The sequence below is a fragment of the Sander vitreus genome, chromosome 23 (assembly GCF_031162955.1).
Source record: "Sander vitreus isolate 19-12246 chromosome 23, sanVit1, whole genome shotgun sequence".
In the NCBI taxonomy this organism is placed as follows: Eukaryota; Metazoa; Chordata; class Actinopteri; order Perciformes; family Percidae; genus Sander; species Sander vitreus.
In genome coordinates, this window is record NC_135877.1 from 20,298,589 (window position 1) to 20,326,526 (window position 27,938).

At 43.5% G+C, this 27,938-nt stretch overlaps 1 protein-coding gene across 18 annotated transcripts in view; it reads left to right on the forward strand.

The window, feature by feature from the left end:
* The window catches only part of celf2 (cugbp, Elav-like family member 2), a 233,171-nt gene that overhangs the window by 112,677 nt on the left and 92,556 nt on the right, over positions 1-27,938 (forward strand). For all 18 annotated transcript variants that reach the window (XM_078242911.1, XM_078242910.1, XM_078242925.1 and 15 more), the window contains one exon: positions 16,006-16,202. In XM_078242911.1, the coding sequence (XP_078099037.1) occupies positions 16,006-16,202 (197 nt within the window). The remainder of the gene's footprint in view (positions 1-16,005; positions 16,203-27,938) is intronic.

The following is a 27,938-nucleotide window of genomic DNA, read 5'->3' on the forward strand; positions in this document are numbered from 1 at the left end:
TATACAGGTTTGTTGTTACATGACTATTGTAGAATTGATCAATACAGCACAGGTTGTGTATGGGAAGACTGCTGAATTGATGCATTCTGTTGGAATTATTCACAAATATGCACTAAAAGTGTTTTATTAGTATGCTTAGGATCATTATTATGTGGAAAATGGTATTATTATTCCCCTCAGTGTGAGTGTCTCTTGACTGAGGGGCTTTTCAACTCTTAACATGAATACAGTTCAGAGAAAAATGCTGACTTAAAACCAAAAAAAGAAGAAAAAAAAACCCTGATTTGAAGAGACTGAATATCAGCCCAAAATGTCAGCTACACAGTCTTCACAGTGTCACTTTTGGCCCTCAAAAACCTTTGTGTTGATTTGACAGCGTTCTGCGTCTGTGATCTCACAAAAACACTAGGCTTTATGTGCGCGCGCGCGCACACACACACACACATGCATAATCAGGCAATCCCTCTCTCCTCTCCATCAGCATATGTCAACATATGGCTTCCTCCTCAGAGACTGTTGAACAGACTGATCCAGGTTTGATTTTGCTCTAGTGGTCCTGGCCTGGGATGGAGGGCAGCAAGAAAAAGTGAAAGGGGAAATAGGAAAGGAGAAAGGGAAGCAAAGAAAAAAAAATGGAAGGAAACAGCTGTCAGCCTGAACTCTCTCCTCCCGTTGACTGGCCTGATGCTGTCGTCTGGATTGTTACTGACAGGCTCCTCCTCCCTTCAGCACACGCACTCTTCAACCACTCGTCTGTGTGTGTGTGTGTGTGTGTGTGTGTGTGTGTGTGTGTGTGCGTGCGTGCGTGCGTGCGTGCGTGCGTGTGTGTGCGTGCGTGTGTGCCGAAACATACAACCATATTGAGCCATCTGTTCTAATGTGCTAATTGGTATGCATGACAATGTTTTTCCAACCCATAAAACCTAATGAAAATGAACACCCCATCCGCCCTAATATCCCTTAATGCTATCACTCGCTCTCTGCCCCCCCCCCCCCCCACCCTCCACCACTCCTCCTGTACAACATTACAGGCATAATTACACTGTAGTAGGCATTAGCAGCCCTTCTCCTAGAGGCACTTTCAGTCCAGGAGGCAGGCCCAAAGATTGGAGGTGTCCTGCTGCTCTCAGTGTCACTGATCTTTTCTTCTGAGATCCAAGGCCCTCCCAGCCCCCCTATAAACTTGGCTCAGAGTGTGAATTGTTATGGCTTAATAGTTTAAAGCTTTTGGAAACTCAGGGCTGCAATGTGCAAGTGATTTCCTCCCCAATGCTGACGGCACACTTAAGGAATCAGACAAGCAGAGGGGGACAGGAAGAAGGTAGGAAGGGATATAAAAAGCAAAAGAGGCAATACATGGATGAGTGATGATAGAGAAGTGTTGAAGGTGGAAACATTTATAATGAATGAGTAATTACCAAATTAACCCTGGTGTCTTGGTGATGTGAAACAACTCTGATTTAGCAAAGTCAAACCACTTTCTCATTTGGATTAATAATGTTTCAGAAATTATTTAAAGAACTACCACTAATTTGCAATTTCTTGGACTTGAATTTGAGACTTGACTTTTAACTTGTCTTGTCTAAATTAGAGACTTGACATGGACTTGTCCTAACTGACTCGAAACTTGACTTGAATTAATACTTATTTTGACAGGACTTTAGACTTGAGTTGGACCTGTCTTGACTGACATGAGACTTGGCTTGGATTTTCCCTTTAGGAACCGAGACTTGGATTGCCACTCGCCTTGATAAGACTTGAGACATGCCTAGACACTTGACACCTATTCTGACCAAACTTGAGACTTGACTTGGACCTGCCCTCTAAGACCTGAGACTTGACAAGACTTGAGGCTTGACTTGACACTTGTTTCAACCAGACTTGAGACTTGACTTTTACTTGTTCTGACCAAATATGAAACTTGATTTGGACTTGCCCTCAAGATCTTTAGACTTGAATCAATTCTTATTTTGACAGAACTTGAGACTTGACTTGGACCTGGACCTTTCTCGACTGACTCGAAGACTTGACACCTATTCTGACCGAACTTGAGACTTGATTTGGACCTGCCCTGTAGGACCTGATATTTGACTTGACATTAAGATTTGACAAGACTTGAGGCTTGACTTGCACCTGTCTTGACTGACATGAGACTTGGCTTGGATTTTCCCTTTAGGAACCGAGACTTGGATTGCCACTGCTGACCTTGACTTAGACCTGATGCTTGACTTGACATTGTTTTGACCAGACTTGAGGCTTTGGACTTTTCACCTGTTCTGACCGAACATGAGACTTGATTTGGACTTGCCCTATAAGATCTTTAGAACCTGAGACACTTGCTATTTCTGACACGAACTTGACGACTTGATAAGACTTGAGGCTTGACTTGACACTTGTTTCAACCAGACTTGAGACTTGACTTTTACTTGTTCTGACCAAATATGAAACTTGATTTGGACTTGCCCTCAAGATCTTTAGACTTGAATCAATTCTTATTTTGACAGAACTTGAGACTTGACTTGGACCTACCCTGTAGGACCTGATACTTGACTTGGTTTTAAGATTTGACAAGACTTGAGGCTTGACTTTCACCTTTCTTGACTTGACACTTGTCTCAACCAGACTTGAGACTTTAACTTGTTCTGACCAAACAATAAACTTGTGTCATATTTCCATCAGATTCAAATCACTGATGTCTGTGTTGATACTGCAACATATTTTAAGTCCCAGGCCAAAAGTGAAACCGTGAAGGGAGTTCCAAAACGGAAATAATGGGAGGAAAAGAAAGAAAACAAGGAATGAAGGGGAAAACGACAAGAGAGGAGTAGATAGGCTTGGCAAAGCGTGCCTGCGTTCACATGAGGGTAATGCTGGATAGTCGCCCGGGTTGCTCAGTGCAGTATGTGTGCTGTTGTGTTTGTGACGCCATACTGAAGAGTGTGCACAAAATGCCCTAGTTGTATTGTGTATTTAGAGGGAGTCTGAGGTCAAACACACAAACACGCTCGGTTGCAACCACCATGAAATGATCTTCGAGGAAAATTACAGTGAAAACAAGAGCTTGCAGATGTGTCCTCAGAAAAGTAACTCCTCAGTGAGTTGTGGGCTTTTTTTTCTTGTCTGATGACACACACACACACACACACACACACACACACACACAACAAGACATAGAAAACACTGCCCTCCCATGCTACCCAATAAGTAGGTTTATTCCGGCTGTCTGTCGCCACCGTGTTCAACTTCTCTTCGCTTTCACCGTGACTACCACTCCTTCCCCTCTGAGGTTGTGTGTGTGTGCACATTAATGGTGGTTTATTAAAGTGTCAGAGGCGGTTTCTGCCTGTCCTCGCCCCAGGAACCCACTGAGAGCTCTTGAAGAACGGGCACACCTGCAAGTTTGGCACCACACGTGTGTTTTGTCGTTTTTATTGGCGTCATACATCAGCCAAGTGCTAATAGAGGTGATATCCAGGCTTTTGTAACTTTTTGTGCTGCAAATGGCTTAGAGGTTTATTCACAATGGGATGCAATTGTGCCGAAGCCAGTTCAACAAATGTACTTGTGTTGTTAAATCAGTAGTGTTTTGTCGCTGGCAACTGGCCTCCTTTTCTCTCCTCTCTCTTTCTCTCCCTGTGTGTTTCTCTTTGTCTCTCTCCACTGCCCTTATCACGCCATTTTCTGTCTCTACCCTATGTTTTTTTTTTTGCTCAGTCGTCCCCTTTACAGGTGTCACAACTGATGTGCGTGAACACACCGAGGGGGGGTTTAATTGTTCAAGCATGGCACAGTGGTGGAGGTGTTACATGTTGTTCAGGTACAGAATATCGAGGATTTACTGTAAAACGCGCCCAAAGACACTCGGCCAAAGGATGCTCGAAAGGCCCCGGTGACTTCTTTTGATCGGCTTCCCAAATCTGGGTTGGTTGAATTTAACTGGTACCAATCTCATATAGTCCAACTGCCAGACAAACCCCCACCCCACCCCACCCCACCCAACCCAATCCGCCCTGTCCACTCTTTCTTCGGCATTGTTGGCCCGTTTGCGGAGGAGCATTAGTCAAATGGGCCATCATCCCCATCGGCGAGTCAGATGATGACTTTTGGCAGAATGCAGCCACAGCTAGATGCCAGACAATCAGAGCCGTTGCCATTTCATCACACGGTCGCACACGGACGCACAGGCGTGCACGCAGACTCACACCACAAACAAGCTGCTTCTCATTAGGCCCCGCAAACATGAGAGACTGAGTGAGGGAAACGGGAGGTGATGAAGGAGGAGAAAGGGGGAACGGCTGAAGGCTTTTTCCAAGCACGAGCTAAGAGGAGAAGAGAGGAAAAAACAACAACAGAGAGTCAAGGGTGAGAGTGTGTGTGTGCATTGTAGCGTTGTCATCCAAAGAGACACCCGCCTACCCAACACCCAGTACCCCCAGCTACCCTCACCCCATGCCCCTCTGACACTGCTGTTCCCATAGCAACAAGACACGGAGCGGAGGCGGGGGGTGAAGAAGAGAGGAAGTGTGCTAAAGATTAGGGTGGAATTTTGCTGCTGCTGCTGCCTGGATTTGACCAATCTGGTGTTGAGGCTTTAAGATGCTCTAATTCCTTTCCCCTTCCTTCCCTTTATCACGTGCGCGCACACACACACACACACACACACACACACACACACACACACACGCACACAGACAGAACTCCAAGTCATGCTGACGTGAGCTAGAAAGCATAATTTTGGGGAGATAATTCGAGGAACTGCACAGGCGAAGTAGAAGGAGGAAGAAGTGGGACAAACTAAAGCAAGTTTTATCAAAATACAGTTATTTCTGGCCCCACAATAAATAAATAAAACATTCAGACCACGAGCCGCTATTTGATGAGAAATGTTCCCCATATGGAAACATTTTTATTTTTATTTCATGTGATCACCTCCATCTGTCCATTTGTAGGCTTGAAAACCAGATGTGCTTGAAATTTGCTTAGCTCCTTCACACCCCCAAGAGGAAGAATACTATTGATTCCAGCGACCTTATGAGCTTTCCTACAGCACCACCGTTGAGCCAGGCTTTTGATTTTCCAACGAGAAAAATCTCATTATCCCCTACTTGTACAAACATGTTTGTTGTCCACATTCGTGCTCCCAACAGACACAAACCTATGGATTTTCTGGTGACCAGATCACATTTTTATATTTATTCATTTATTGGATATTTGGGGAAAACATTTCATATTGTCGAGGTTGAGTTTAACCCCCCGATAAAAGTTCATTTGAAGAGTGAAGAGACCCGAGTGCAAGGTGCATTTTTTTTGCTTTTCCCATAACTTTAACAATTATTTAATTTTCGGTAATCAATTGTCGAAGATGACATTTGTGTCAATTGACTAATTTAGGGCTGCAGCTACCAATCGACAGTTACCCAAAATCTTCTGACTATATCTTTCTATTTACAAAATGTCAAAGAATACGTGAAGATATTCAAAATAGTTCTTCTTTTATGACCAACCAACTGTCCAAAACCCCCCAATACTCTATGTTCAGAATGCTGTCATATAAGACAAGGAAAAGCTGCAAATTTTCACAATTTTGATCAATTATCTAAATAGGTGCAGATTATTTTCTTCGTCGATAGACTTATCTGTTTATGACTAATTGTGTCAGCTTTGGACTAATTGATAAATTGACAGATTTCAGCTGTATTTTTCCATATCAGTAGTTACGGCAATATTTACTGTACGTTCTGTTGCACGTTATGTTCATTTGGCACGTAAGTTCTTTATGTTCACAATGAATCGCAATTTTATCAAAATCGCAATATGGACTAGCGCAATATCCAAATTGCAGGGGGGGGGGCAATATTTGTTAAAGGCAAAATATGTGTCAAACCATTTTAAATTGTATTTCTATTGAGTACTGATAGTACAGCATATGTACATAGACACAACATTCACGAAAGAACTATGAACCGATGCTCACATCGTTATTTTGTATGAAATATTACGAGTTTCTTTTTGCAACCTAAATAACGTATGCACATAAACATGACAGGGTGCTGTAAGTAAGATTTGTACTGGCTTTGAAAGGACCTCATCACACAAACATGCTGTTTATGTTTTTAAATGGAGTCAACAAAACCCTTCAGCTTGAATAGATATATTCAAATACCAATTTTCTATACAAGTGTCAAGTTGTTCTTTTGAGCTCTAAGCCGTGATACATTTACAGTTATTCACATACAAGATTCATTTTGATTTTTTTGGGTTGTTTTTTTTCCCCCAGTGTATTGATGATTCACACCCGGATTTGACCCCAAATGTTGTGTTTCAGCTGCAAGTGAACACTTTTCACTGCAAGGTCCTCTTGTGATGAAGAGCTGCTTGAATTATGCTTACTCAGAAAGTGAAGGGGGAAACGCAACTGAGCTGCTGATTATCTCTCAAAGGAATTAATACCAAATAACAAAAAAACCAACGTATTATACCACGGATAGAGGAGAGTCTGTATCGCTTTATCAGATCTGAATAGTTAGTCGGCTTATCAAATTAGAATCTTTTTGCAGATTTAATTTTTTCATCTGTTCTTCTCTTATTTCTTAATTTTTATACATTCAGTTTTTTAAGTTAATACCAAATGCAAACAAAAAATGAAAGCTATTCATATACATGAGTGCAGGGATTCATTCTTGACCTTGTGAGCACATTTTTATGATAAGATATTTTAAACTTAAGCTTCACTTATTCCAGAGCTTTTTCAACCGTATCCGTACCGAGATAAGGTCAAATGAGACAATATACAAAAGAGTTTATTTAGCTCCTTTTTCGACAACAACTTCACAGACAACAGGTCAGCATAAAAACACAAAACATTAAGATGAAGAACAATATGTGTTTTGTCCAATAGGCAGTTTTCATTCATATAGGCTAATTCTAAAGAGCATGTAAGCATTTGCGTTCCAGGAGATATTGTTTCCTGCAGAGCAAAGGTTTTACATTGTCATTAATGTTCAATTTAATTCAAGACTGCACAGACCAGCAACTGCAGCATCTTCATTTCTGAGGGAACAGTGCCGACTCCTACAGTGTTTCATACATGCAGGAAAATATGAGACGTGAGGAATGAGCAAAATGAGACCCATTTCACTTGTATCCATGTGTGTCATGCATCAGTGGGTTTTCTCCACAGTGTGTGCGTGTGTGTGTGTGTGCGCGTGTGTGCGTGCGTGTGTGTGCGTGCGTGCGTGTGTGCGCGCGCGTGTGTGTGTGTGTCTCCTCTCATTAGCGGTAGCTCGTTAGCACAGAGCTAGCTGAGCGTCGGGGCACCGGTGCAGCTTCATTAGCCACTGTGACATTTATCTGATCGTTTCCCTGCGTCGCATGTGCGGCCACGTCTCCATGGCAACCGCAAATGCAAAAACACGCACACACAAAGGCAATCACACAGCCTCACATAGAGCCAGTTTATTTCTTTCAGCCGGTCACGGCCATTCATAGACGCTAGCTCCATCAAAGCTGCCCTCCCTCTCTATACCCCCCCCACCCCACCACCCGACAGCAGAGAAACCTTGATAATGAATGTATGAAACGTGCTGTGTACAGTGCGTACCGGCGGCTGCTGTCACAGTGCTGTACCCAAGGTGGGCGGAATATTGCTCATTGTAAAGTACAAGTGAATCGCAGGCAATATCACACTCCCTCGTTTGGCTCGAAACAGGGCCCCCGGGAGCCAGTTTACCTCGCTGTAAGTCAGTTACAGGAAAAACTAGAAGCGTTCCAAATAAATCAGTCGATACAGTACGCCACTCATTTAGTTTGAGCCACTAATCCGCCTCGCACCGCCGATGACAAAATCAGTTACAGAGTGGGATTCAGGGGGGGGAGCACGCCTCTCATGGTGTGTTGTGGTGAAGTTGCTAATCTTGTTTACAGTTTGATACAGCAGCAGAAAATATTCAGGACTATGGAATGAATTGTGTGTGTGTGTGTGTGTGTGTGTGTGTGTTTTTCTAGTGTATGTCTCTGCTTGTGTGCACGGTGGTTTAAGCTAGTTGATGTGTGTTTTAGCTCAGTTCTTCTTTATCATGTTGAGGAGAAGTGCCCCTTAAAGGTCCCGTATTGTAGAAAGTGAGTTCACATGTCTTAATGATGAATGAATGAAAGTATCAAAACGCTCAATCCACAGAGAGATTGCACACAGCTCGTATTCAGAAGCTGTGACTTTAAACGAGACTTCTGTACAATTGTGATGTCACAAGTATACTACATATAGGTAGAAAGTGCCGCTACAGTGCCGTTACAGTCATTCCCCGGCTGCAAAGACAGTGCTGAGACACTGAGCTGAGCACTGATGCGGAAGACTCGGAAACGCTGACCAAACAGAGCAGACTGTGCTTTTTTTAGGAGGGGGTCTTAAAGAGACAGGCGCTAAAACGAAGCTTTCAGACAGAGGGTGAATACAGGTATATTCAGACAGACAGTATGAGAAAAGTTATGTGTTTCTTGAACATGTAAACACGTTCTCGTAGAAACTCAACATACATACATACAAGTATGAACCGGATAATGAGTATTATATTGGACCTTTAAAACTTGGCCTCCCAGTATTTTGTTGTAACATTGAATACTCGTGACTAAAAACAGCAAAAATCAGACATTTAAGTTTTTAACATTCAAAAGAAAAGCTAACCACGTCTGTGTAGGTGTGGTTTGATCAGGTTTGTTTCCCCACTCAGCCCAACAACTGGCATCAAATTCTGGGTCAAATGTCGCTCAATCCTGATTGGTGCACAAAATAACAAGCCACACTTGTGAGTCTCACCCTCTTAAAACCAGTGAGAAGAGCACAGAAAAATAAAAATTGAAATAACCCAAACGGTTCTACCTTTGACAGGATCCCATCACTCACATAGCAAAAAGCTAATTGAGAAAACAACGGCCTTTAAATGACTCGCTAATGGGGTTTAATGATTTTTTAAATAGAGCGTTTCTGTTTGCTCCGAGCCCACGAGTTGTCACGTACAGCAATGCTTTGAAAAATTCTATTCATTTTGTAACCATTTTTTCGTCTAAGACTTTTTATTCCTTAGCATGACTTTGCCAAAGCACTAAATCACTTGTTGGAGAATCGGGAACAAGACATGTCTTCGCACTCCGTCTTCACAGCAACAGTTTTCTCATCCCTTAAACCACTTGAATGCTAAAACATAGACTATTGTGTACTCAATATCCCATGTCAGCCAATAATTATAGAAAAGTCTGAACCCTAGTAATTATATTGCAACCCCTTAGATGCATCCCACGACCCCTTGTGGGGTCCCAACCCCCAGGCTGGAAACCTCTGATATCTATAATTGTACTTGTCAGACAAAACTCCTTCATGTTAAACGGAACTTTATAGTGAGTAGTTATATATATTTTGTTTTAAATGCATAAATATAGACAGCATTTTGTAAAACAACAACATGAGATGATCATCACGTCATGATACATTATCGCTCAGTCCAGTCTGTGCCTCTGTGTCAGCAGCGTCCGTGTGAAGGTTGTGGAAGAATCTGTCAAGGTGTGTACGTGTGAGGAGCTGTGACTGCCCAGGTCTGCGTGTGTGTGTTAACATGTCGGTACATGTGTGTGTCTAGGTGTGTGTCTGTGTGTGTGTGTGTGTGTGTGTTTAGCTGACCTTGGCTGCCCTGCTCCCTCGGGGGGGAACTGATGTTTCTCACTCTGCTTGTCAACAAGATTAGTTCCCCTGTGGGACCGTTACACACCCTGCAAACACACTTCCAATGAGAAGAAGTGTGTGACAGCTCGGCCCTTCCACGAACCCACTGTGTGTGTGTGTGTGTGTGTGTGTGTGTGAGGGCTGTTTTGTGGCATGTGTGTGCGCTGCGATTGAGGGGTTAAGGGAGTCAGAGAGGATGTGTGTTTTAGAGCAGAAACAGAAGGGATAAACAGCAGGGGGATCAACGCAGCCAGCCTCGACTGTAGCCCGTGTGTGTATGCATGTGTGATACGTGTGTGTATGCATGTGTATTTCATGCTGAGCTCTGAGCTGTGCTTATTCCTGGACCTGGCTCTGGCTCGTCTGCATCCGTCTCCACCACTCTTTCGCTCTCTTTTAGTTCCCACTCTTACCTACCTCGCTCGTCCTCTCTGTCTCTCTCCCACTGTCTTTTTTGTAGCATATTCCTATCTGGCTGCCTGTTGGAGTCCAGCTGTGTGCAAGGCAAACAGAGGAGATAGCAGGCCGTTAATGTATTCCAGGTTGCTCATCGCTGTCCCTGTTTACTCTTCATCTATGGAGACTTAGACTAACGCTTATTTTCCTTATACCGTCTACTTGAAATACTGACCATATATGTTGGATTCTAATTGTTGGACAGTGACAGTTTATATGCACTTAAAGTTTTCAACCTGGACCCTATTTTCCCATAGGGCTGCACAATATATCGTTTTCTTTTTTTTTTTATTGTCATCGCAACATTAACTGCCGCAATAAACATATCCCGAAGGGCTGCAAAATATCCCAAAAGACACTCAGAGATTTTTTTATTGGTAGAAAACTGCACTTTTAAATGTAACTTTCACTCTTTTTTTTTAGTGCTGCCTTTTATATCTAATTCAGTGTTAAATTTGTTCAGTAAAAGAAAGTTGGAAATGATTTCCTTTCATTTGTTTTAAATTCAACAAGCAGTTTGTTGTATTTTAGCAGAATACTGAAAGAAGCAGAACTGAAAAAACTAATATCTGTTTATTTATCGCAAGGAATATCATTATCGCGATATTATAGCATATCACATATGTTCCTAATATCGTGCAGCACACCTACATTGGTGTCTGAGTGACTAGTCTACTACTTTAGACTGGGAAACTGCTGTTCAAGATTAAAGTTTATTACATTTAGCGGTGCGTCCTTGTTTTTCAAAATAACTTAGGTCCAGTCCTAGTTATACTTAGGCCCTGTTTACACGTACATGGTTATTTTGAAAAATTGAGACATTTCCCTTCGTTTGTGCCCTTCGTTAACACGCAAATGGAGAATTTGCCTCTGAAAACAAGTCTTTCTAAAACCTTTGGCCAGAGTGGAGATTTTGGAAAACTTTGTTTGCACGTTTGCATGTGAACTGAGACAAACAAAAAAAAAGTGAGGAAGAGAAGAGAGAGGAAGTGATTCGTTGCCGCTGTTGCTATTTTCGGGATTCTGATTGGCTAACGTGGGCTTGAGCTTCTCATTACACTGCCACCTACAGGTCTGGCATGCTCTTGACAGCATTGACGGCATATATATACACGGGTACGTGTAAACGAACACTTTTCTGATAACTGACAGCTGTGCACGATGTTATTTTTGAAAATGGAGAGGTTGAAATGTCTGTTTATGAAAATAGCCGGCCACGTGGAAACGTAGCATAAAACTGACACTAAGCAGCCTCTATAGGTAAGTTTTCACAGCTGAACTTTTGACTATTTGGGACACGTTTGCGCTGGAGGAAAAAAACGGTGCTCTCTCAATACAGCGCCTGTCCTCTCACTGCGCTGTCCGTCCAAAAGACATGCTTCCAAAGTGAGGGCAGGGTTCAGAGAGAAATCTGATTCCTGTCTTGTCGTATGCATTATATATGGATTTTACAGTAGTTTGGTTGCTGAAGTAATGTTGGTTAATGTACGGGTTAAACAAACAAGGCTTACGAGGAAGACTTGTTTTTTTTTTGTTTCCCCATGGCTCCAGTCTGTATGCTAAACTAAGCTAACCAGACAATATTGATCTTCTCATCTCGCTGTCGAAAGAAAGCCAATTACTGTAGTGCGTTTGCCAAAATGTTGAACAATTCCTTTAATAAAGGCGAGGTCTGAAGAGCTGTGAATGTAAAAAAAAGGTGAATAAGGTGAAAATGAATAAATAAATGAGATTTCATGGTCAGTATTGCGCAGCTGTGGTTTGGATGAGCGAGCCGGCTGTCTAATGTGAGTGCTAGGTGAGGGAATAACGGCCCTCAGCAGCTGCTTTAAAGACCTATACAGACACTTTTTTCTTTTGCAGTCTGGCTGAGCATACACACACACACACATATATACACACACACTCGGTGTAGATCAGCCCTTAGTCACGGCCCTGTGCTGCAGGGAGAGTGGAGTGATGGAAGCAATAGTTAAGCCATTAAGGCAAACAATTGGCTCAAATTGAGAGGGAGAGAGAGAAAAAGAAGAGGAAGAAGAGGGAAAGAGGGAGGGAGATAGAGAGGCTGTGGCAGGAGTGGATCCACTCAACGACTTAATCCAAGCCCCAGGACACTCTCCTGCTGAGCTTCACACACTAGCGCAAACATCTACACACACACGCGCGCGCGCTCGCTAAAGCTCTGTCTGCTTGCAATAACACCTTGTCAGTCTTGGCCACAAGGGCGATGGAAGAGGCTCTCATTCCTTTGTAGTGAGGAGAGTCACCGACTCCCAACCACCTCGGGAAAAGACGGAGCGTGCAATCTACACAAGGCAGTTCTGCACTTCGTACGCCATATGGCTGCTAGTGTGAACCTATTCATTGTCTTAGCGGGCGGAGTGGAAGGTGGAGGGAGCACAGGGCGGACAGTGTACTGGCCGAGGGAGGCGCTCCTCTGACACTGGCTATTGTATCGTCTCCCCCGTGCACTCGTTCAATCCCCACAGGCCTCACATAAACAGCCAACAATGAGGGATTGTCTCCAGCTATTCTTTCTCTTTCTGCTCTTTTGCCTTCACACACACATAAGCTGTGTGTGTGTGTGTGTGTGTGTGTGTGTGTGTGTGTGTCAGAGTATGAAGGGATGATGTGTTGCAGTCTGAACCCAGCCACCGCCAAGGCTCGTCCAGTACCATCGTTGCCGTGTATGTGCCTTAACATCAGCCGGTGATAGGGACAGTAACTCCTCGCCAGCGCCACTGCCCTTCCCTCCCTTCCTTCCCTCCTTTCCCCCCACCCCCATCAGCCGCCACCCTCGGGGCTCCCTCGGCGCCAGGGCCCACCGCGATTTATCGGACAGCTTAGCGAGGAGCGGTCGTTGCCCTCGAGGACTTTTAGCACTGCTTTGGCTCGTTGACTCCTTCTCCGGTTCTGGCTTTTTTATTTGACATGTCCTTTAAGTCCTTTAAAGAATTGGGCGTTTCCGCAGAGCGCCTTGGCTCTTTCTGCAAAAGATGGATGGCTCGCGTTCAAAGGTCTGGAAGTTCTTTTTTCTCCCCTCCCTCCCAGTCTCTCTCTCTCTCTCTCTTCATATCTCTCTTTTCCCCTCCCTCTCTCCTTCCCCCACTCTTTCTTCCTCTCTTGCTGAGCTTTATAGCGTGGTATTAGTGTTGTCAGCTAACCAAGCTCGGGATTTGGCTTTGTTTTGTTTTTGCCTCTTAAGATAATGCTCCTTCTCGCTCCTTCCGAGAATAACAAAAGGGAAAGTGGAGCAATAAAACAGCACAGCCATTGACTTTGGTTTCATTGGATTGGTTTTCAGCCATCTTAAGTAGACCACAGGCCTCGACGGCAGTGATGTGTGTGCGTTTGTGTGTGTGCTTGTATCCATTTGCGAATGATTGTCCTCCAAACACAGTCACGCTTTGCCTCATGCGAGCTCGCGTGCCGTTCTCATCTCCATACGGGCCTCGCGGTTGAAAGTATTTACTCGCCTTAGTCGTCCGACGAAAAGAGACGCCGTAGCTGCAGTCGGCATTCCAAGCGCGTGGACAGACGCGTGTGTTTTGTGAAGATAAGTGTTGAAGCTCTGCGGTGAAAAGGGTGAAAGCACTTCACCTCCATTGCATATGCATTCCAGATGTGGAAATATAGCCAGTGTGAGCGGCGTGTAAGCATCTGTGTCCTGTTAAGAGGGCCTGGAGGTTTACTGTACTGGTTCTGCAGCCTAATCCTCACACACAACCACAGCGTTAACAGGGTGCATGCTTCTCGTCCAGAACTCATTCATGCATGCAAGCGTGCACAAACATGCACGCATGCAGCGCAGTGGACTGCAGGCATACATATACATTCATAAAGTGTCTCTGCTCATCGTCACAGCTCGTACAACGGCAGATAACATGTCAACAACTGTGTGGGGGGGAAAAAAAACCTACTTTGTATGTTGTGTTTGTTGTTGTGCAATAAAATGCCAGGAATAAAATGTGTGTTCAGCTCAGTCCTACAGTGTGGATTTACTGGCATCCTGAAGAGAGCTGTTGCCACATCTTTACTATCAAAAATCCACTTTTAGGGTCAGCGTGATATGTCAGTTTCCTGATATGTCGCGTCAGTGTATATAGAAATTGCCAGCTTTAGGGATATCAGTCTGTACATTATGTATTGAAAGCCATCTCTGCTGTAAGGAGAGAATGTGTATTAGTGTGGCTCTCACACTGTGTTCCTGTGATGGCCTAAAGGCTGTTTTAGAGACCACTATGTTGAAAATGAAGTTCTGGGGGCATACTGTATCAACTTTCAGTTAGATGTAGGGGTTCTGTCTTTAGGGAATGTGTTCTCTTGTTTGGTTAAAATTACTTTACAGTCTGTAATTGTGTGTTTAAAAAAAAAGTTTGAACTTCCACTTTTGTATATATTTTTGTATATTTTTATGCGTCTTTCGGTCTTGTGGATATTGCTTTCTGTTATTGTGGCAGAAGAAGCTGTGCCTTTAAACGAGCCGTCAGAACTTCCGTACGATTGTGATGTCACAACTATACTATATATAGGTAGAAAGTGCCGCTACAGTGGCGTTACAGTCATTCCCCGGCTGCAATGACGGTGCAGAGACTCAAAAAGCTCATATGCGGAACTTTCGGAAATGCGGACCAATCAGAACAGACTGGGCTTTTATCGGGAGGGGGGCTTAAAGACACAGGCGCTGAAATAGAGATTTTAAGACAGGCTATAGTCAGAGGGACAGTATGAGAAAAATGTGTATTTTGAACATTAAAGCATGTAAACTTGTTCTAGTAGAAACTAATGCTGTCAGTTAAATGCATTATTAACGGCGTTAACGCAAACCCATTTTAAAGGCGTCAATTTTTTTATCGCGAGATTAACGTTCTTTTTGGCCTAGCAAACTTTGTCGATTTTTTCACATGCTGCTGCAACAACTAGTAACGTTAGAAAACAACACCACCACACCGGATCTAGCTAGACCGGAAAATAACAACAGGCACGCCGCACACTTGTTTGGTCTTGCGAGCCGGCCAAAGAGTAGTAGGCTAACGTTACGTTTTGAGTGGATGGCGAGCGCGAGACGCCGAAATGGATGCCAATAAGATTCTGAATGGAAAGTTTACTTTTAAAAAGTCGCCAAATGGTTCCATTGACAAGACCAAAGAGATCTGTGTGTTTTGTCGTTGTGAACTGAGCTATCATCGCAGCACGTCCAGTCTGAAATACCACTTGATGGCTGATGCGAATTCTCCGCCCCCTCGTCAAAGCCGTTACATTGTGTGAGAGATGATTTGCTCCAAGTGAGAATGTTAGCGTGAAATTGAACACTACAGTATATGCCAATGTTGTTTTCAATTAAAAAAAAACATTTTCAGCAAGCCGATCCACTTTTCCATGTTGATAAGAGCATTAAAATGAGAAAAGATAATGCGACAAAAAGAAATCAAGGGACATTTAGAATAGATTGCGAGTTAACGATGACATTAATGCGTTATGAATGAATTAAATATTTTAATCGTTTGACAGCATTAGTAGAAACCCAAAATACAAGTATGAACCTGAAAATGAGCATGATATGGGACCTTTAAAGATGTATAATGGTGCTGTGTCGGAATTCATAAACACTAAGTCATTAGATTGTTAACACATATGAAACACGATCAAGAGTATGGTCACAGGTAACCCCATTTAATTTTGAATACATTCTAAGAAATCTCCAAAAAGTCCTACCACGGAAGAAAAAATAAGGAAGACCTTTGTAGTGGACCACAAGTCTCCAGCTATCTCTGTCAACGGTATAAATACGATGTATTTCTAAGCTTTTAACGGTCTGTTTTTGGTCTCTTTAACAGTAACGGCACAGCCGGGAAGATGAACGGGGCGCTGGAGCATTCAGACCAGCCAGACCCGGACGCCATCAAGATGTTTGTGGGCCAGATCCCGCGCTCCTGGTCAGAGAAGGAGCTGAAGGAGCTGTTTGAGCCGTACGGAGCCGTCTACCAGATCAACATACTCCGAGACCGCAGCCAGAACCCTCCACAGAGCAAAGGTACGACAACACAGGACACACTCAGACACAGACTTCTTTTTTCTTCGACTCAATTTATTTCCCTCTCGGAGGGAAATATTGTACGTTTCAGTTGACTGCACTGATCTGATGCCTGTAGGAGGTTAAGAATTTATTGTTGTTTTTTTTTACTCTTTCCCTCCCTCCCTTCTTTCCTTTTCTTTTCTTATTTTCTTATTTTCCCTACCTACTTTCTGCCCAATTTTTCTTACTTTTTCATCCGTTCCTCCTTTACTTCCTTCTTTTCTTCCCAATTTTATTTCTTCTTTACTTTCTGTCCTTTATTCTATTATTCTTTCTTTTCCTTCCTTCATTCCTTTCTCTTTTCTGTCTTGCTTTCTTTCTTCTTTGCTTCCTTTTCCCCCATCTTCTTCCTCATTTTCTTTCTTACCTTCTTTCTTTCGTCGTTCAATTGTGACCGTGTTATGCTTTTCTTTCACCTGAAAGTATGAAAATAGTCTAGACTATTAATGTAGGACTTTCATTTGTAATATTTTCCAATGTATTGTCGCTACCGCAGTGTAAGATGAAGATTTGAATGGACACATACCCAAAAGAGACTCATAAACATGTTCAGTCATATGGACATGCAGACATAACACAGTGAACGTAGATACTCGTACAGACACACATAGAAACACATACTGTATGTACATATCTACACACACACACACACACACACACACACACACACAGAGAGACAGATACAGGAGCAGTCAGTGGCTGAGTGGGCCATCCCACCTAGTTAATGGCAGAACAAATGATATATGTGCAAAATTACACAAGCAAACACGCATTTCGTGCACCATTTGAAGACACAGACTCGCCCCGCCAGACTTACACAGTCAATTGTGCGAAGGCGCATGATTTGCAGCTATTTTCCCCCGTTCCTTTTCTTTTTTCCTTTGATGAATTCGTCAAGTGTGAGAGCAAACAATAGAGACAGCAGCAACGAACGGGCACACAATAGCGCTGCCATATTAACAGGCATCAAGCGTAGTGGGGGCTGATGACACTTCTGATGAGACATGGAGAGTGGGAGGAAAGTAAAGACAGGAAAAGAGAGGGAGACAGGGAGGGGGATGCGGGGCTTCCATCCAACTGTAAAGCAAATAGCAAGAGAAGTTTCAAAGTGTCACAGGAAACAAAATAAGAATCAGTGGGTATGAAGTGAATAAAGCAAGTAAACACTCATCTGCCAGAAAAACGGAATTGAATTAAGTATGTATGGGCATGATTGACAGTGAAACACACTGGCTATTATTAGCTAATCTGGATTTGGGCCAGTTAGTAATGCGTTGGAGTACTGGTTGAGCGTATCATGGAGCTGCCATGTATGGTCTGCAGTGTGCACTGGTAACTTTGAGTGCAATGCACACAGGGCGAGTCAATAGGGTCCCAATTGCAAATTACTGTTGTGGGGCCACTTAATGGCTTAATCTCGCCATGCGTGTGAATATGTTCCGACACGTTCAATATGAATGATATCTGATTATGTTGATACATTTGCCAGTGGCAATGGGTGATGATAGATCCATCTATGATATTCCTTATCCCCATTTTTTATTTTTTGTGCAAGTACTGCCAACACTCCTGTATATATTTGTATAATGTTTGGTGTTTTAAGCCCCCAACGTCGTCTTCCAGGCAGCGCTGCCTAGAAGGCACTAGGATTAGGCATGGTTAGGGTTATGGTTAGGGTTAGGTGCCTTGAAGAAGACGGTCGCAGCGCTGCCTTGAAGAATTGGTCGGGAGCTTAAAACACCATCGAGCATAATGTAATGTGTAATATATATATAGTTACACAGCTACGCTATTAGCACATTATAATATTGCACTTTTATGCTACTTGCACACTGTTTACCCAGAACTGAATTCCACTTGTGAACAGTACCCAACTCTGTAGCTGTGTTTGAATCCGTTGTCTATCACGGAAATGCACCGTATAGTGTGTTCGCCATTTTATAGTGGTGTTTGAATTTGAGTGTACATACGATGTACCCTACATTTTACTCCCGTATACCACAATGCAAGGCGGTCGGGTTTTCCCGGAGGATGAGGAGAAGAAGAAGCAGAAGCACCCGCGAAAACTGCACAGGAAAAATGGAGCGGGCTTTTGTTTCTTAACAGTGGAAATGTAACATGCAACATATATAATATACAACATTTCACTATCCTCCTGAATGCTCGCTTTGTTTCAGGCGCGCATGAGGCCTCCTGCACATTGGCATCGTGGCGTGAGCGTGGCGTTTCTGTTGCGTGTCAGCTTCGTGGCGGCTGCGTGGCGTTTTCAATGTCTCTGTACACCAGAAACGTGTCTGACGCGGCGCTGCTGCTGCTAGCCTTTAAATGTATTTGTGTCAAAATGACATATAATCATATTTTCCTATTCTATTTTACCTGGAAACGCTTGTGAAAAATAGGCGTCGGTCCTATTTCTAGCATGCACGCGTTTTCGGGCTCGAGCCGCGCCTGAGACGTGCGTGTCACGCAGGCAGTGTGCAAGCTCTGACCTGTTAACATGGGAGCCGAAAATAAAAACGGGACACGCCACGCAGCTGACACGCTCACGCCACGCAGGCAGTGTGCAGGAGGCCTTAGAAGTATTTTTGTTTACATGATGCTGCAGCGCGTCCGTCTCCGTCACACAAATAACCGGCGCAACGGTGTTTTCAGTGAGTGACCGAAATCTCGTTTGGTCGTTCCCTATATAGTTCACTATTTAATAAACGCTTCCGTCTTCCTCCTTCCCGAAACTCCTCCACAAGTCCTGAAGAAGGATTTTTCTTGTTCTGGAACCTCAGGCCTCAGATTCTGATTCCAATTAGCTTACACTCTAAACCATCCCTCTTAAGCGTATTCATTAATGATCACTAAAGACCAGAAACCTCAAAGGATCACTGAGACGATAGACTAAAGTCAAGTACTTTTACTAAACAGTATTTAAAGTATTTACAAATGCGTGCAGGCCTACATGCGGTGCTACACAACTGACACCTCCTCGTGCCTCCCAGTTATGCGCAATGTATACAAAGATCCACTCCTTTTTATTCTCTCTGGGTGTAGTCCTTCCTCTGTGTCCTCAGCATGTGGGGGATGCTTCATGCACACCAGGATGGCAGAAGTCTGTTCATTCTCCAAATGGGGGTTGACAGAAACCCCTGTCTCCTCCTCGTCGTGACCTTTTTGACCAAGCGCTTAAACACACATCCCTACTTGACTATTTCCTGCCATAAAACCTCTCACACATGAACACACAGTCATCATGGTAAACTTTAACTGTAACATCCTTTATGGCATCACCTCCTCTTCTCTCCCTCAAACCTTTATCTTAACCTCACAGGGGGGCGGTGACCTCTAGCAAGCTTAACCTTCTGTGCGTCAGTGACATTCCATTGAACCACTTCCTCAATTGACTGCGCACAGCTTCTTTTGCAACGTGGCCAAATATGACTTCAACGGCTAATATTCTATACCCATGTCTACAATAATAGAACTATCTCAACAGTCCGCCACACACCTGCAGATGCCTTGGTTAAATCCTCCTTCACAAACACACCCCCGTCATGTGTCCCGTGGCAGCACTGACCCTATTGGCGCTAACTACATTCACTGAAAGACCTGTAACAATACATTTGAATACAATTTCCCTGTTCATAAAAACTTAAATTTCTCAGGTGAGTGTGAAAAGCTTTTATCGGAGACAGACGGAGAGGCAGACAAGGTGACAATTCGGAATTCGAAACGACGACATGCTTTTGAGATCTTGTCTTGAAATTGAATTGAAAAGCTGTGGTGTCTTTCACCCTTCTGCACCTACACACTGAGTCTGCTTCTGTTTTTAGTCTCTCTCTCTCTCTCTCTCTCTCTCTCCCTCCCTCTCATTCTGACTGAGTCATATGAGCTCATGAAAGCCTGGAGACAGCGTTCTGCCCAGACCCAAATCAACAGATTTTTTGCACACACACACACACACACACACACACACACACACACACACACACACACACTTGTCGTGTGCTTTTGTGTTTGTGTGTGTCCTTAGCCTTGAGATGACTCCTCTTCCCACCAATCTCTTCTACCCCCTCTCTTTTTTCTCTCTGCTGCTTCTGAGGAGAGAAAAAAAGGGGCCAAAGTTCCTCCCCCCTGTCCTGCATCTCCTGCTTCCTTTTTCACTACACATTGAAATGAGTTGTTGGGCTGATGATGAGTCAAAAGTATCACCGCAACTTCTACAGGGGGTGGAAAAAAATACATCCACCTACCTTGCCTTTTATTTTTTTTCTTCTATGAATGGCAATCTCTCTATATGCCTCTTTTTTTTTTGTTTTAAGATTAAATGTAGAACATACAATCCACGTATTGGATTAGGCTCTGACTGGCCTTGTTATTCACAGGCTTTGTGCACTGTTGTTGTTTTTTCATAGTTAAGTAAGCACCCGCTCAAGTCGGGGGGAGGGGGGCTGCTATGGCCCCCTTGCCAGTTTCACTGTTGCGCCAGAGCCGACGGTGATTTCACCGGCATCAGGCAAACTGTGGCCCCTCTCTTCCCCTCTGTGTGTTTATTTCAAATTAGCTACGGTGTGAACGGTTTGAAAAAGGATCTAAGCTCCACTCTGATGCCCCAGTGGCAACCCAGGGGCACTATTTTCCGAGAAGCAGCCGTTTGGATTTAAATGAGTTTGTTAGTCCCACTGAGACGCAGTAAAAGTTCTAGGGCCGCAGCTACAAGCCTTCACAACCTCTCTGTGTCGTTGGTTCCCGTTTTCTTTGGATCCCCATTAGCTGACACCGTCCAAAAAGGACATCAGCAACAAAGAAGACGAAAAATAGCACAACATGGTAGACATTCATAGGCAGTAGAAATTCAGCAAGTACAAAAACCTCAAAATGAAATGTTAAACTCGTACAACATGCTTGAAAATTATACTTCGTCGTGCTAGAGCTTAGGCGTAAAGGCTGATCACTGCTGAACACTGCTGGGTGGTGATGGCGCAGTGGATATGACACTTTGGTCATATCCACCAAAGTCACACTCAGGCCTTTGGTGTGGGAGACCTGGGTTTGAATCCCATCAACCAATGAGCAATGAGGCGTTCGACCTCTGACATATATAGCAATTGTAAGTCGCTTTGGATAAAAGCGTCAGCTAAATGACAAGTAATGTAAATAATGTAATGATCGTTAACCCCTAAGATACAGTTTCTTAGGCTGAAAGTTGGAACTATGGGATCAAATAAGGGTCATAAATATTTTGAGCTTGTAAAAACGTTGTGTAGCTGTTAGTTTTTTACATATGTAAAAGAGTTTTGTGCTTGTGTAAAAAAACATCCCATATGGAACTGAAATGCTTTTGATTTAGGGTCATGGACTTCGATTGTACTATGAGACGCGTCCACGAACAGCTGATTTTGAGTTTTCGGCGACCAAAGACATCCTGTTCCAACATGACACGTCTCTGCACCTGTGTCTGAGTTTTCTGTTGCACGTCTAAAACAACTTTTGAACGTACACATAGGCCTGTCACGATAACAATAAGATAATATTGTCGTTGAGAGATCATTTTCATCTAATATAATGATAATGGCATAATAATGCAGGTACACCTTTTCAAAGATCAATAAACTTTTATTTCTAAAGAACATTTAACACTGGAACTGGAAGACATTTTAAATGTCCACAATAAATGAACAAAACAACCAAAAACAATAAATAAAATGGACTCTCAGTCTCTGTTAACAAAAAATGCACTGGAATAAAAACCAAACGCAACCAAAAAAAAATGAATAAAATGAAATTTTTTCCAGCGGCGATAATTTCCTTTTAAAAATTATCCAGTTCATTTTTATTTATCCTGCGATTAATTGATTTATTGCATATTGCGACAGGCCTACGTACACACGTTCCACCAAAACAAGTTCCTTCCCGAGGCTATTTTGCAGAGGCACCGTGGCTCTGTCCGGCGCTTAGCACCGCCCAAGACGATTGTGATCGGTTTAAAGAAATGGCAACAAACCAGAGCACGTTTTTCTCCCATCCCAGAATGCTGTGTGGACTAGCCGGACCCTCCTCCACAGGGCTGTAAAGGAAGGTCTGGCAATGCGAGACTAGTAAGAACCCGAAGTCAAACCTCAAAGTAGTAAAGTCCAAGTCTCAAATCCTCATTTTTGTGCATGTAATCCAGTCTCGGAACCCATCGGCTGTCGGTCTGGCGATGGTTTAGGCTCTCGGGGCAACAATCAATATTTCTGGGATTCCGATGAAGCCAGCGGCAATCTGAGCCAAGTCTTCCTTTTTTCGTGCGTTGGTCATCGTTAACAGTCCCAGTCGATACTTTTGTAGTGTGTGTGTTTTAGGTACAGATTCTATTTTGGCTAATCTCTACAATCAGATGTCTGCATATGATTTAAAGAAAAAAAAGCTAATTAAAAAGCTAAATCTGTACTAGTACTAGTCTGGACATCTTACTGTGCCAACGTTGTAATAAAGGTGTCCTAAATGCCATGTATATAAATTTGCTGTCAACTTACTAATTGATTGCGCGTTTTGTGTAGATTTGGACTTTTATACGTTTTATTCCACATTGTTTAAACGGCGAAGTGGATCTCCTGATCGCTGTGGATTACTTTTTTTCCGTGTCATTGGATTAAGGCAAAATACGGATCTTTTTTCTTAACGTGTCTTAACGTTTTAAGGTGTGACAGCGCTTGGTTTCTGCGTTTGGAGAGCCATCTCAACAGACTGGAGCTCCAACACTGTTCACGGTTACATTTTAGTTGAATCTAAGTGTCGGGGCAGTTTGCCACCGTCTGTCTAGTGCGTTCCAAGACCGCCGTGCCGCGATTGGATTTCATGAGGGCGAGTTGTTAAATTCTTACAATGTAATTTAAAATCTTCTTTAAAAATAAACATATGTTTATTTGGCATGTTTGCTTTGTCCATATGTGCTCGTGCTGTGTTCCCCAAGTGGTAGGCCAGGTCTCAGCTTCTACAATGAGTTTTTTTTTTTCTTTTTTGCCCCCCCTGGCTCGAATGTCAAACTCCGCTTATGGTCTGATTCACATCTTCACATCAGCTTAATTCATCAGTCTCTGCGAATAGACCTAAAGCTATCTATTTTCTTTTCATTTGATTGCACCAGCATGTCTGGTTTGTTGTAAAACATTGTTACAAAATGGCAGTCAGACTTGAGCAGACATTGCAGTGGCACGGCTAAGAATAAATTAATGATTAATTACAGGACGTCGAACATAAAACCCAAGACTTAACGCTCGCTCAGAGCTCTGGCTAGAACACAGTTTTGCACGCCAAACCAGGAAGTGGATATCTGTGGATCAGTGTAATCCTTCTATTTCATTATTGTCATCGTCTGGCTTCACGTCACGGTCCTAAGGGTTGTTTTGAGAGGCTTCTTCAGCCTGACAAGAGTACAATTTCTCGAGCAAACATATTTCTGGCGTGAAAGAATATTGTCATTCCAAATTAATCAGCTTGCAAAAATCCATATTGCAAATACTTTAAATGATCTCTTGAAGCCTGTTTAGGTTAGTGAGAAGCCAAAACCTCAGTCAGGTTTCCTTTAATAGGTTCCCAGATTTGTTGTTTTTGGCCCTAAATCATTGAATTGTGTCACTGTTGTGTGTATTGCAGAATCCATTTTGCAGTTTGACCCAGGTGTGTGCATTCAGGCAGTGTGGGATATTGTGACGAGGACGGTCTGGGGAATATCATGGCACTACTGTTGGTTTAATGTGTTTTGACTTAATAACCAGATGAGTGGATGAGCAAGGGAGGAGGGGGAGCAAGTGAGAAACAGAGCAATTTGGCATTTTGTGCTGAAAGAGAGATATAGATGGACGGAGGGATAAAGAGAGAATGAGACAAAGAGAGCCAGAGGGATAAACAGAAAATGGTCCTTTTGCTAAAATGCAACCTTAAGCGCCATGACGGGTTTGTTTCAGTGTGTGTGTGTGTGTGTGTGTGTGTGTGTGTGTGTGTGTGTGTGTGTGTGTGTGTGTGTGTCTGTGTTTTGGCAGGGGATGCGCTATGTCATTTATCTTAATGATACAGCCTGCCCACATGAGCTTCTGAGACACACACACACACACTTAACTTCACACATGCATAGAATAAGTTTAATGTCTTCATTAACGGGCTATATCCCACATTAGAGTCTCTGTGCACAACATTGCCTGGAAATCATTCAACATATAAAAATAACAATATAAATCAAAAAAGAAATGAACAGTGTGTAATGGAACGGAGTCGTTAAAATTGTGTTGAAAATCATGTAGAGGATTCTCAAAAAGACATGAAAGCACTATCTCATAAAGCGACGTTGTCTGTCCAGCCTGCAAATAACACAAAGGCAAAACTTACTATTCGTAAGAGTGCTACTTGTATTATAACTTACATATTCAACTGCATCTTATGCATGCGTGCGGATGCATGTATGTCCCTTACCTTCCGCTTTCTTTGTGTTGGCGTTCTAAACCGGTGGATTTGTGAGTGACTATGGTTAACTGCTCCTCAGATCTCTGCAGGGTAAATCCAGACAGCTAGCTAGACTATCTGTCCAATCTGAGTTTTCTGTTGCACGACTAAAACAACTTTTAAAACAACGTGCACACGTTCCACCAAAACCAGTTCCTCCCTGAGGCTATTTTGCAGTGGCTCCGTGCAGCGTCTAACGCCGCCCAAGACGATTGTGATTGGTTTAAAGAAATGGCAATAAACCAGAGCACGTTTCTCTCCCATCCCAGAATGCTGTGTGGACTAGCTAGACCATCCTCCGCAGCGCTGTGGAGGAAGGTCTGGCAATGTGAGACTACCTCCACTCTAACCGATTTCCACGGGGGAGAGAGATTTGTTTCTTCCCTAACCAACGTTGCGCCATTTTAAGTCAACACTGGTGTGAGCCATGCCACATACTGGTTTTGCCGGGGTTGTGACTGCATTACCGCAAACACGATTTGTTCAAACACAGGCATGTAGCAGTTTAATTTTCATAGAAAATAATTGCAATTTGGGCGCCTGGGTAGCTCACCTGGTAGAGCACGCGCCCATTTACAGAGGCTTAGTCCTCGACATAGCGGCCGTGGGTTCGGTCTCGACCTGTGGCCCTTTGCTGCACGTCATTCCCCCTCTCTCTCCCCTTTCAAGTCTAAGCTGTCAAAATAAAGGCCAAAAGCCACTGTCTAACTATCTAAATTTAATAGTAGGCGCGTTTCGCTACTGGACCATCTTCAGGCAAGATAAAGGCCTAAAATGCCACAAAAAAAAAATCTTAAAAAGAAATACAAAATAAATGCAATTTCAATTGAAATAGCAATTGGTTATAAAACATCACAGTTAGATATTGTATTGAAATGACTGGGGCCTTGCCAAAACCAAGTCCTCTGTCACTGATTACTGCAGCACAAGAGTGATTCAACCTACTGCCTGAACATCACGGCTGACAAGACAAAGACAAAAGGGCCACCTGTAGGAAATCAAACCTTTAAATCTGAGAACAGAGACAACACGCTACCACCCACACGGCTTGATTGACAGTTGATCTCTGGGGAAGAACAGGGAGCCACATCACAGCCACGAGTGTTTAGCACCAACGATAGACACAGAGGATCTTGGAGATCTCCTCTTGAAGTGCAGCAGTAAATGCTCCTCGCCTTGCAACAATTTACTCCTTCATACAAACCAGCTTAAAAACTAAAAGTGCAAGCAATGCCGCCCCATGAGAGGTAATTAATTGGACCTGGACTTCTGAGCTACATTTCACATTAGCCATCATTTTTAAATCTCCTCTGTAACCTGAAATGTCACCTTGATGGCTAAAAAACAAAAATCCAATGGCGATTCGGGCGGAGAGGATAAAGGCCTGGAGATAAATGCATGCGGGCGGATTACAGCGTTAGATTTTCGATCACTGCTCAGATGAAAATCGCTCTGATGGCGCGTCCAGGGACCCACACCCGTCCAATGGCAGACATTGGCTTTTGAAACTGCAAGCCAACTGTTTTCTCTCACTCAGCTGTGGCAACGCTAAGCGAACGCTTTGCCGTCCAAGACAATTATCTGCTCTAATGGATTCAGTTGAGACGGGGCCGAGCTGAGACGGAGGACTGATTTATTTCATTCTTTCCTAAAGCAGAGCGGCCAATTATATCGCCTTAACTAGGCGTTAGCTTTTTTAGCCGTCTACCCAGGCCCAATTAAAGAGCAGCTGCAGGTGGATTTTAATGGGAACTTGTGTGTGTGTGGATTCTTAGCTCGTCTCTGTGTGTCTGTTTTTTTCCCCCTCTATGTTTACACTTTTGCATGCCTCAGCGACAGAGAGAGTTGGTTGCTTATGAGCGAAGTTGCAGAGCACTTCGGGGTCGGCCAGAAAGTGGCTTTGATTTCCGGAAAAGTGCTCTTGTTGTCTTTGCAGCGAGGGAGGGAGGGAGGGAGAGAGGATTTGGAGGGGAGGTGACATTGGTGCTTTTTCCAGCAAAGTAACCAGTGGATTGTGTAGATTTGCGAAGTGCTGTGAGCTGGACCGATTCCTGCGTTGACGGGATTAGAACATCAGCCAAATGCCCGTCAGCGCCGCGGCATTGTTTGAAGCCATCCACTCGTCCTCTCCCTATTTTATTTTTCCATCTGACAATCTGTTCTTTATTGCGCTGTCAAATTCAAAATGTGTTCCCTGTCATTCCCCCCCCCCCCCCCCCCCCCCCACTCCCATCCATCCCTGCTGTCACTCAGCGGCCCTTTTGACACACATAAATTACACACATTAAGGGGCATTTGTACAGCTTCACAGAGAGCGAGAAGAGGGAACAGTGAGAGAGGGGTGCAAGAAATACAGAGAGGTTGAGTATGTATCCCATGCCACCCAGAAGCCTGTGCGATCTGTAATTGCGGCAGAGTGTAGTTAATGTGGGTCAGCGGTTGAGTGGAACCCCAGGGGTCAAAAGGAGTGTGGAGGGGGAAAGAAAAAAGGATGCGGAGTGATGGAGGGGGAAAGAGGGAGTCACTGTGAGAGCCGCAGCCAGCCTCGGGTGGAAGGGCTAAGGGTGAAGCTCTCTGATACACCCCCTACTCGTCTCCCCCCTTTTAATAAACCGTACTACCATTCTGCTGGACTGCAGGGCATTATTCCTTTCACCCTCCTCTGCCTCCACCTTCCTCAGTGCGTGCTGCTTCAACCCCGAGCATTTGAGCACTGAATAGATCTGCAGTTCCCAACCTGGAGGTCTGGACCAACAAGATAAATTGTAGTGGTTGTGAGATGATTTACAGGAAAGGAAAGCAGATTTTTACCAGACAATTTCTTTCCGGATTACTGGATAATTTGACCTCCACCGATCTCTAAATACTAGATTATTCTAATATTATTCTCTTTGGCTAACTGGTTAAAAATTAGAGCCCGACCGATATATCGGCCGGCCGATATTAGTTATTTTCCAAACTATCGGTATCGGCATTTATAAAAATAAAATAAAAACGGACGAAACACCCTTCAACCATGTTCTGAGTGTTGGCGTTGCACAGTTTGTCCACCAGAGGACGCTTTACAACTGTTGGCAATACTCGTGTTTAACCCTTTAAGTTTCATATCTTAAGTTTGTATTTTTAAACATTTTATTTATCAGAACTTTATTTTGATGTTCCTCTGTTCTGTTGTGACAATAAAACAAACGTTTTTTTAAACTGCATTATCATATTATTTTAGTG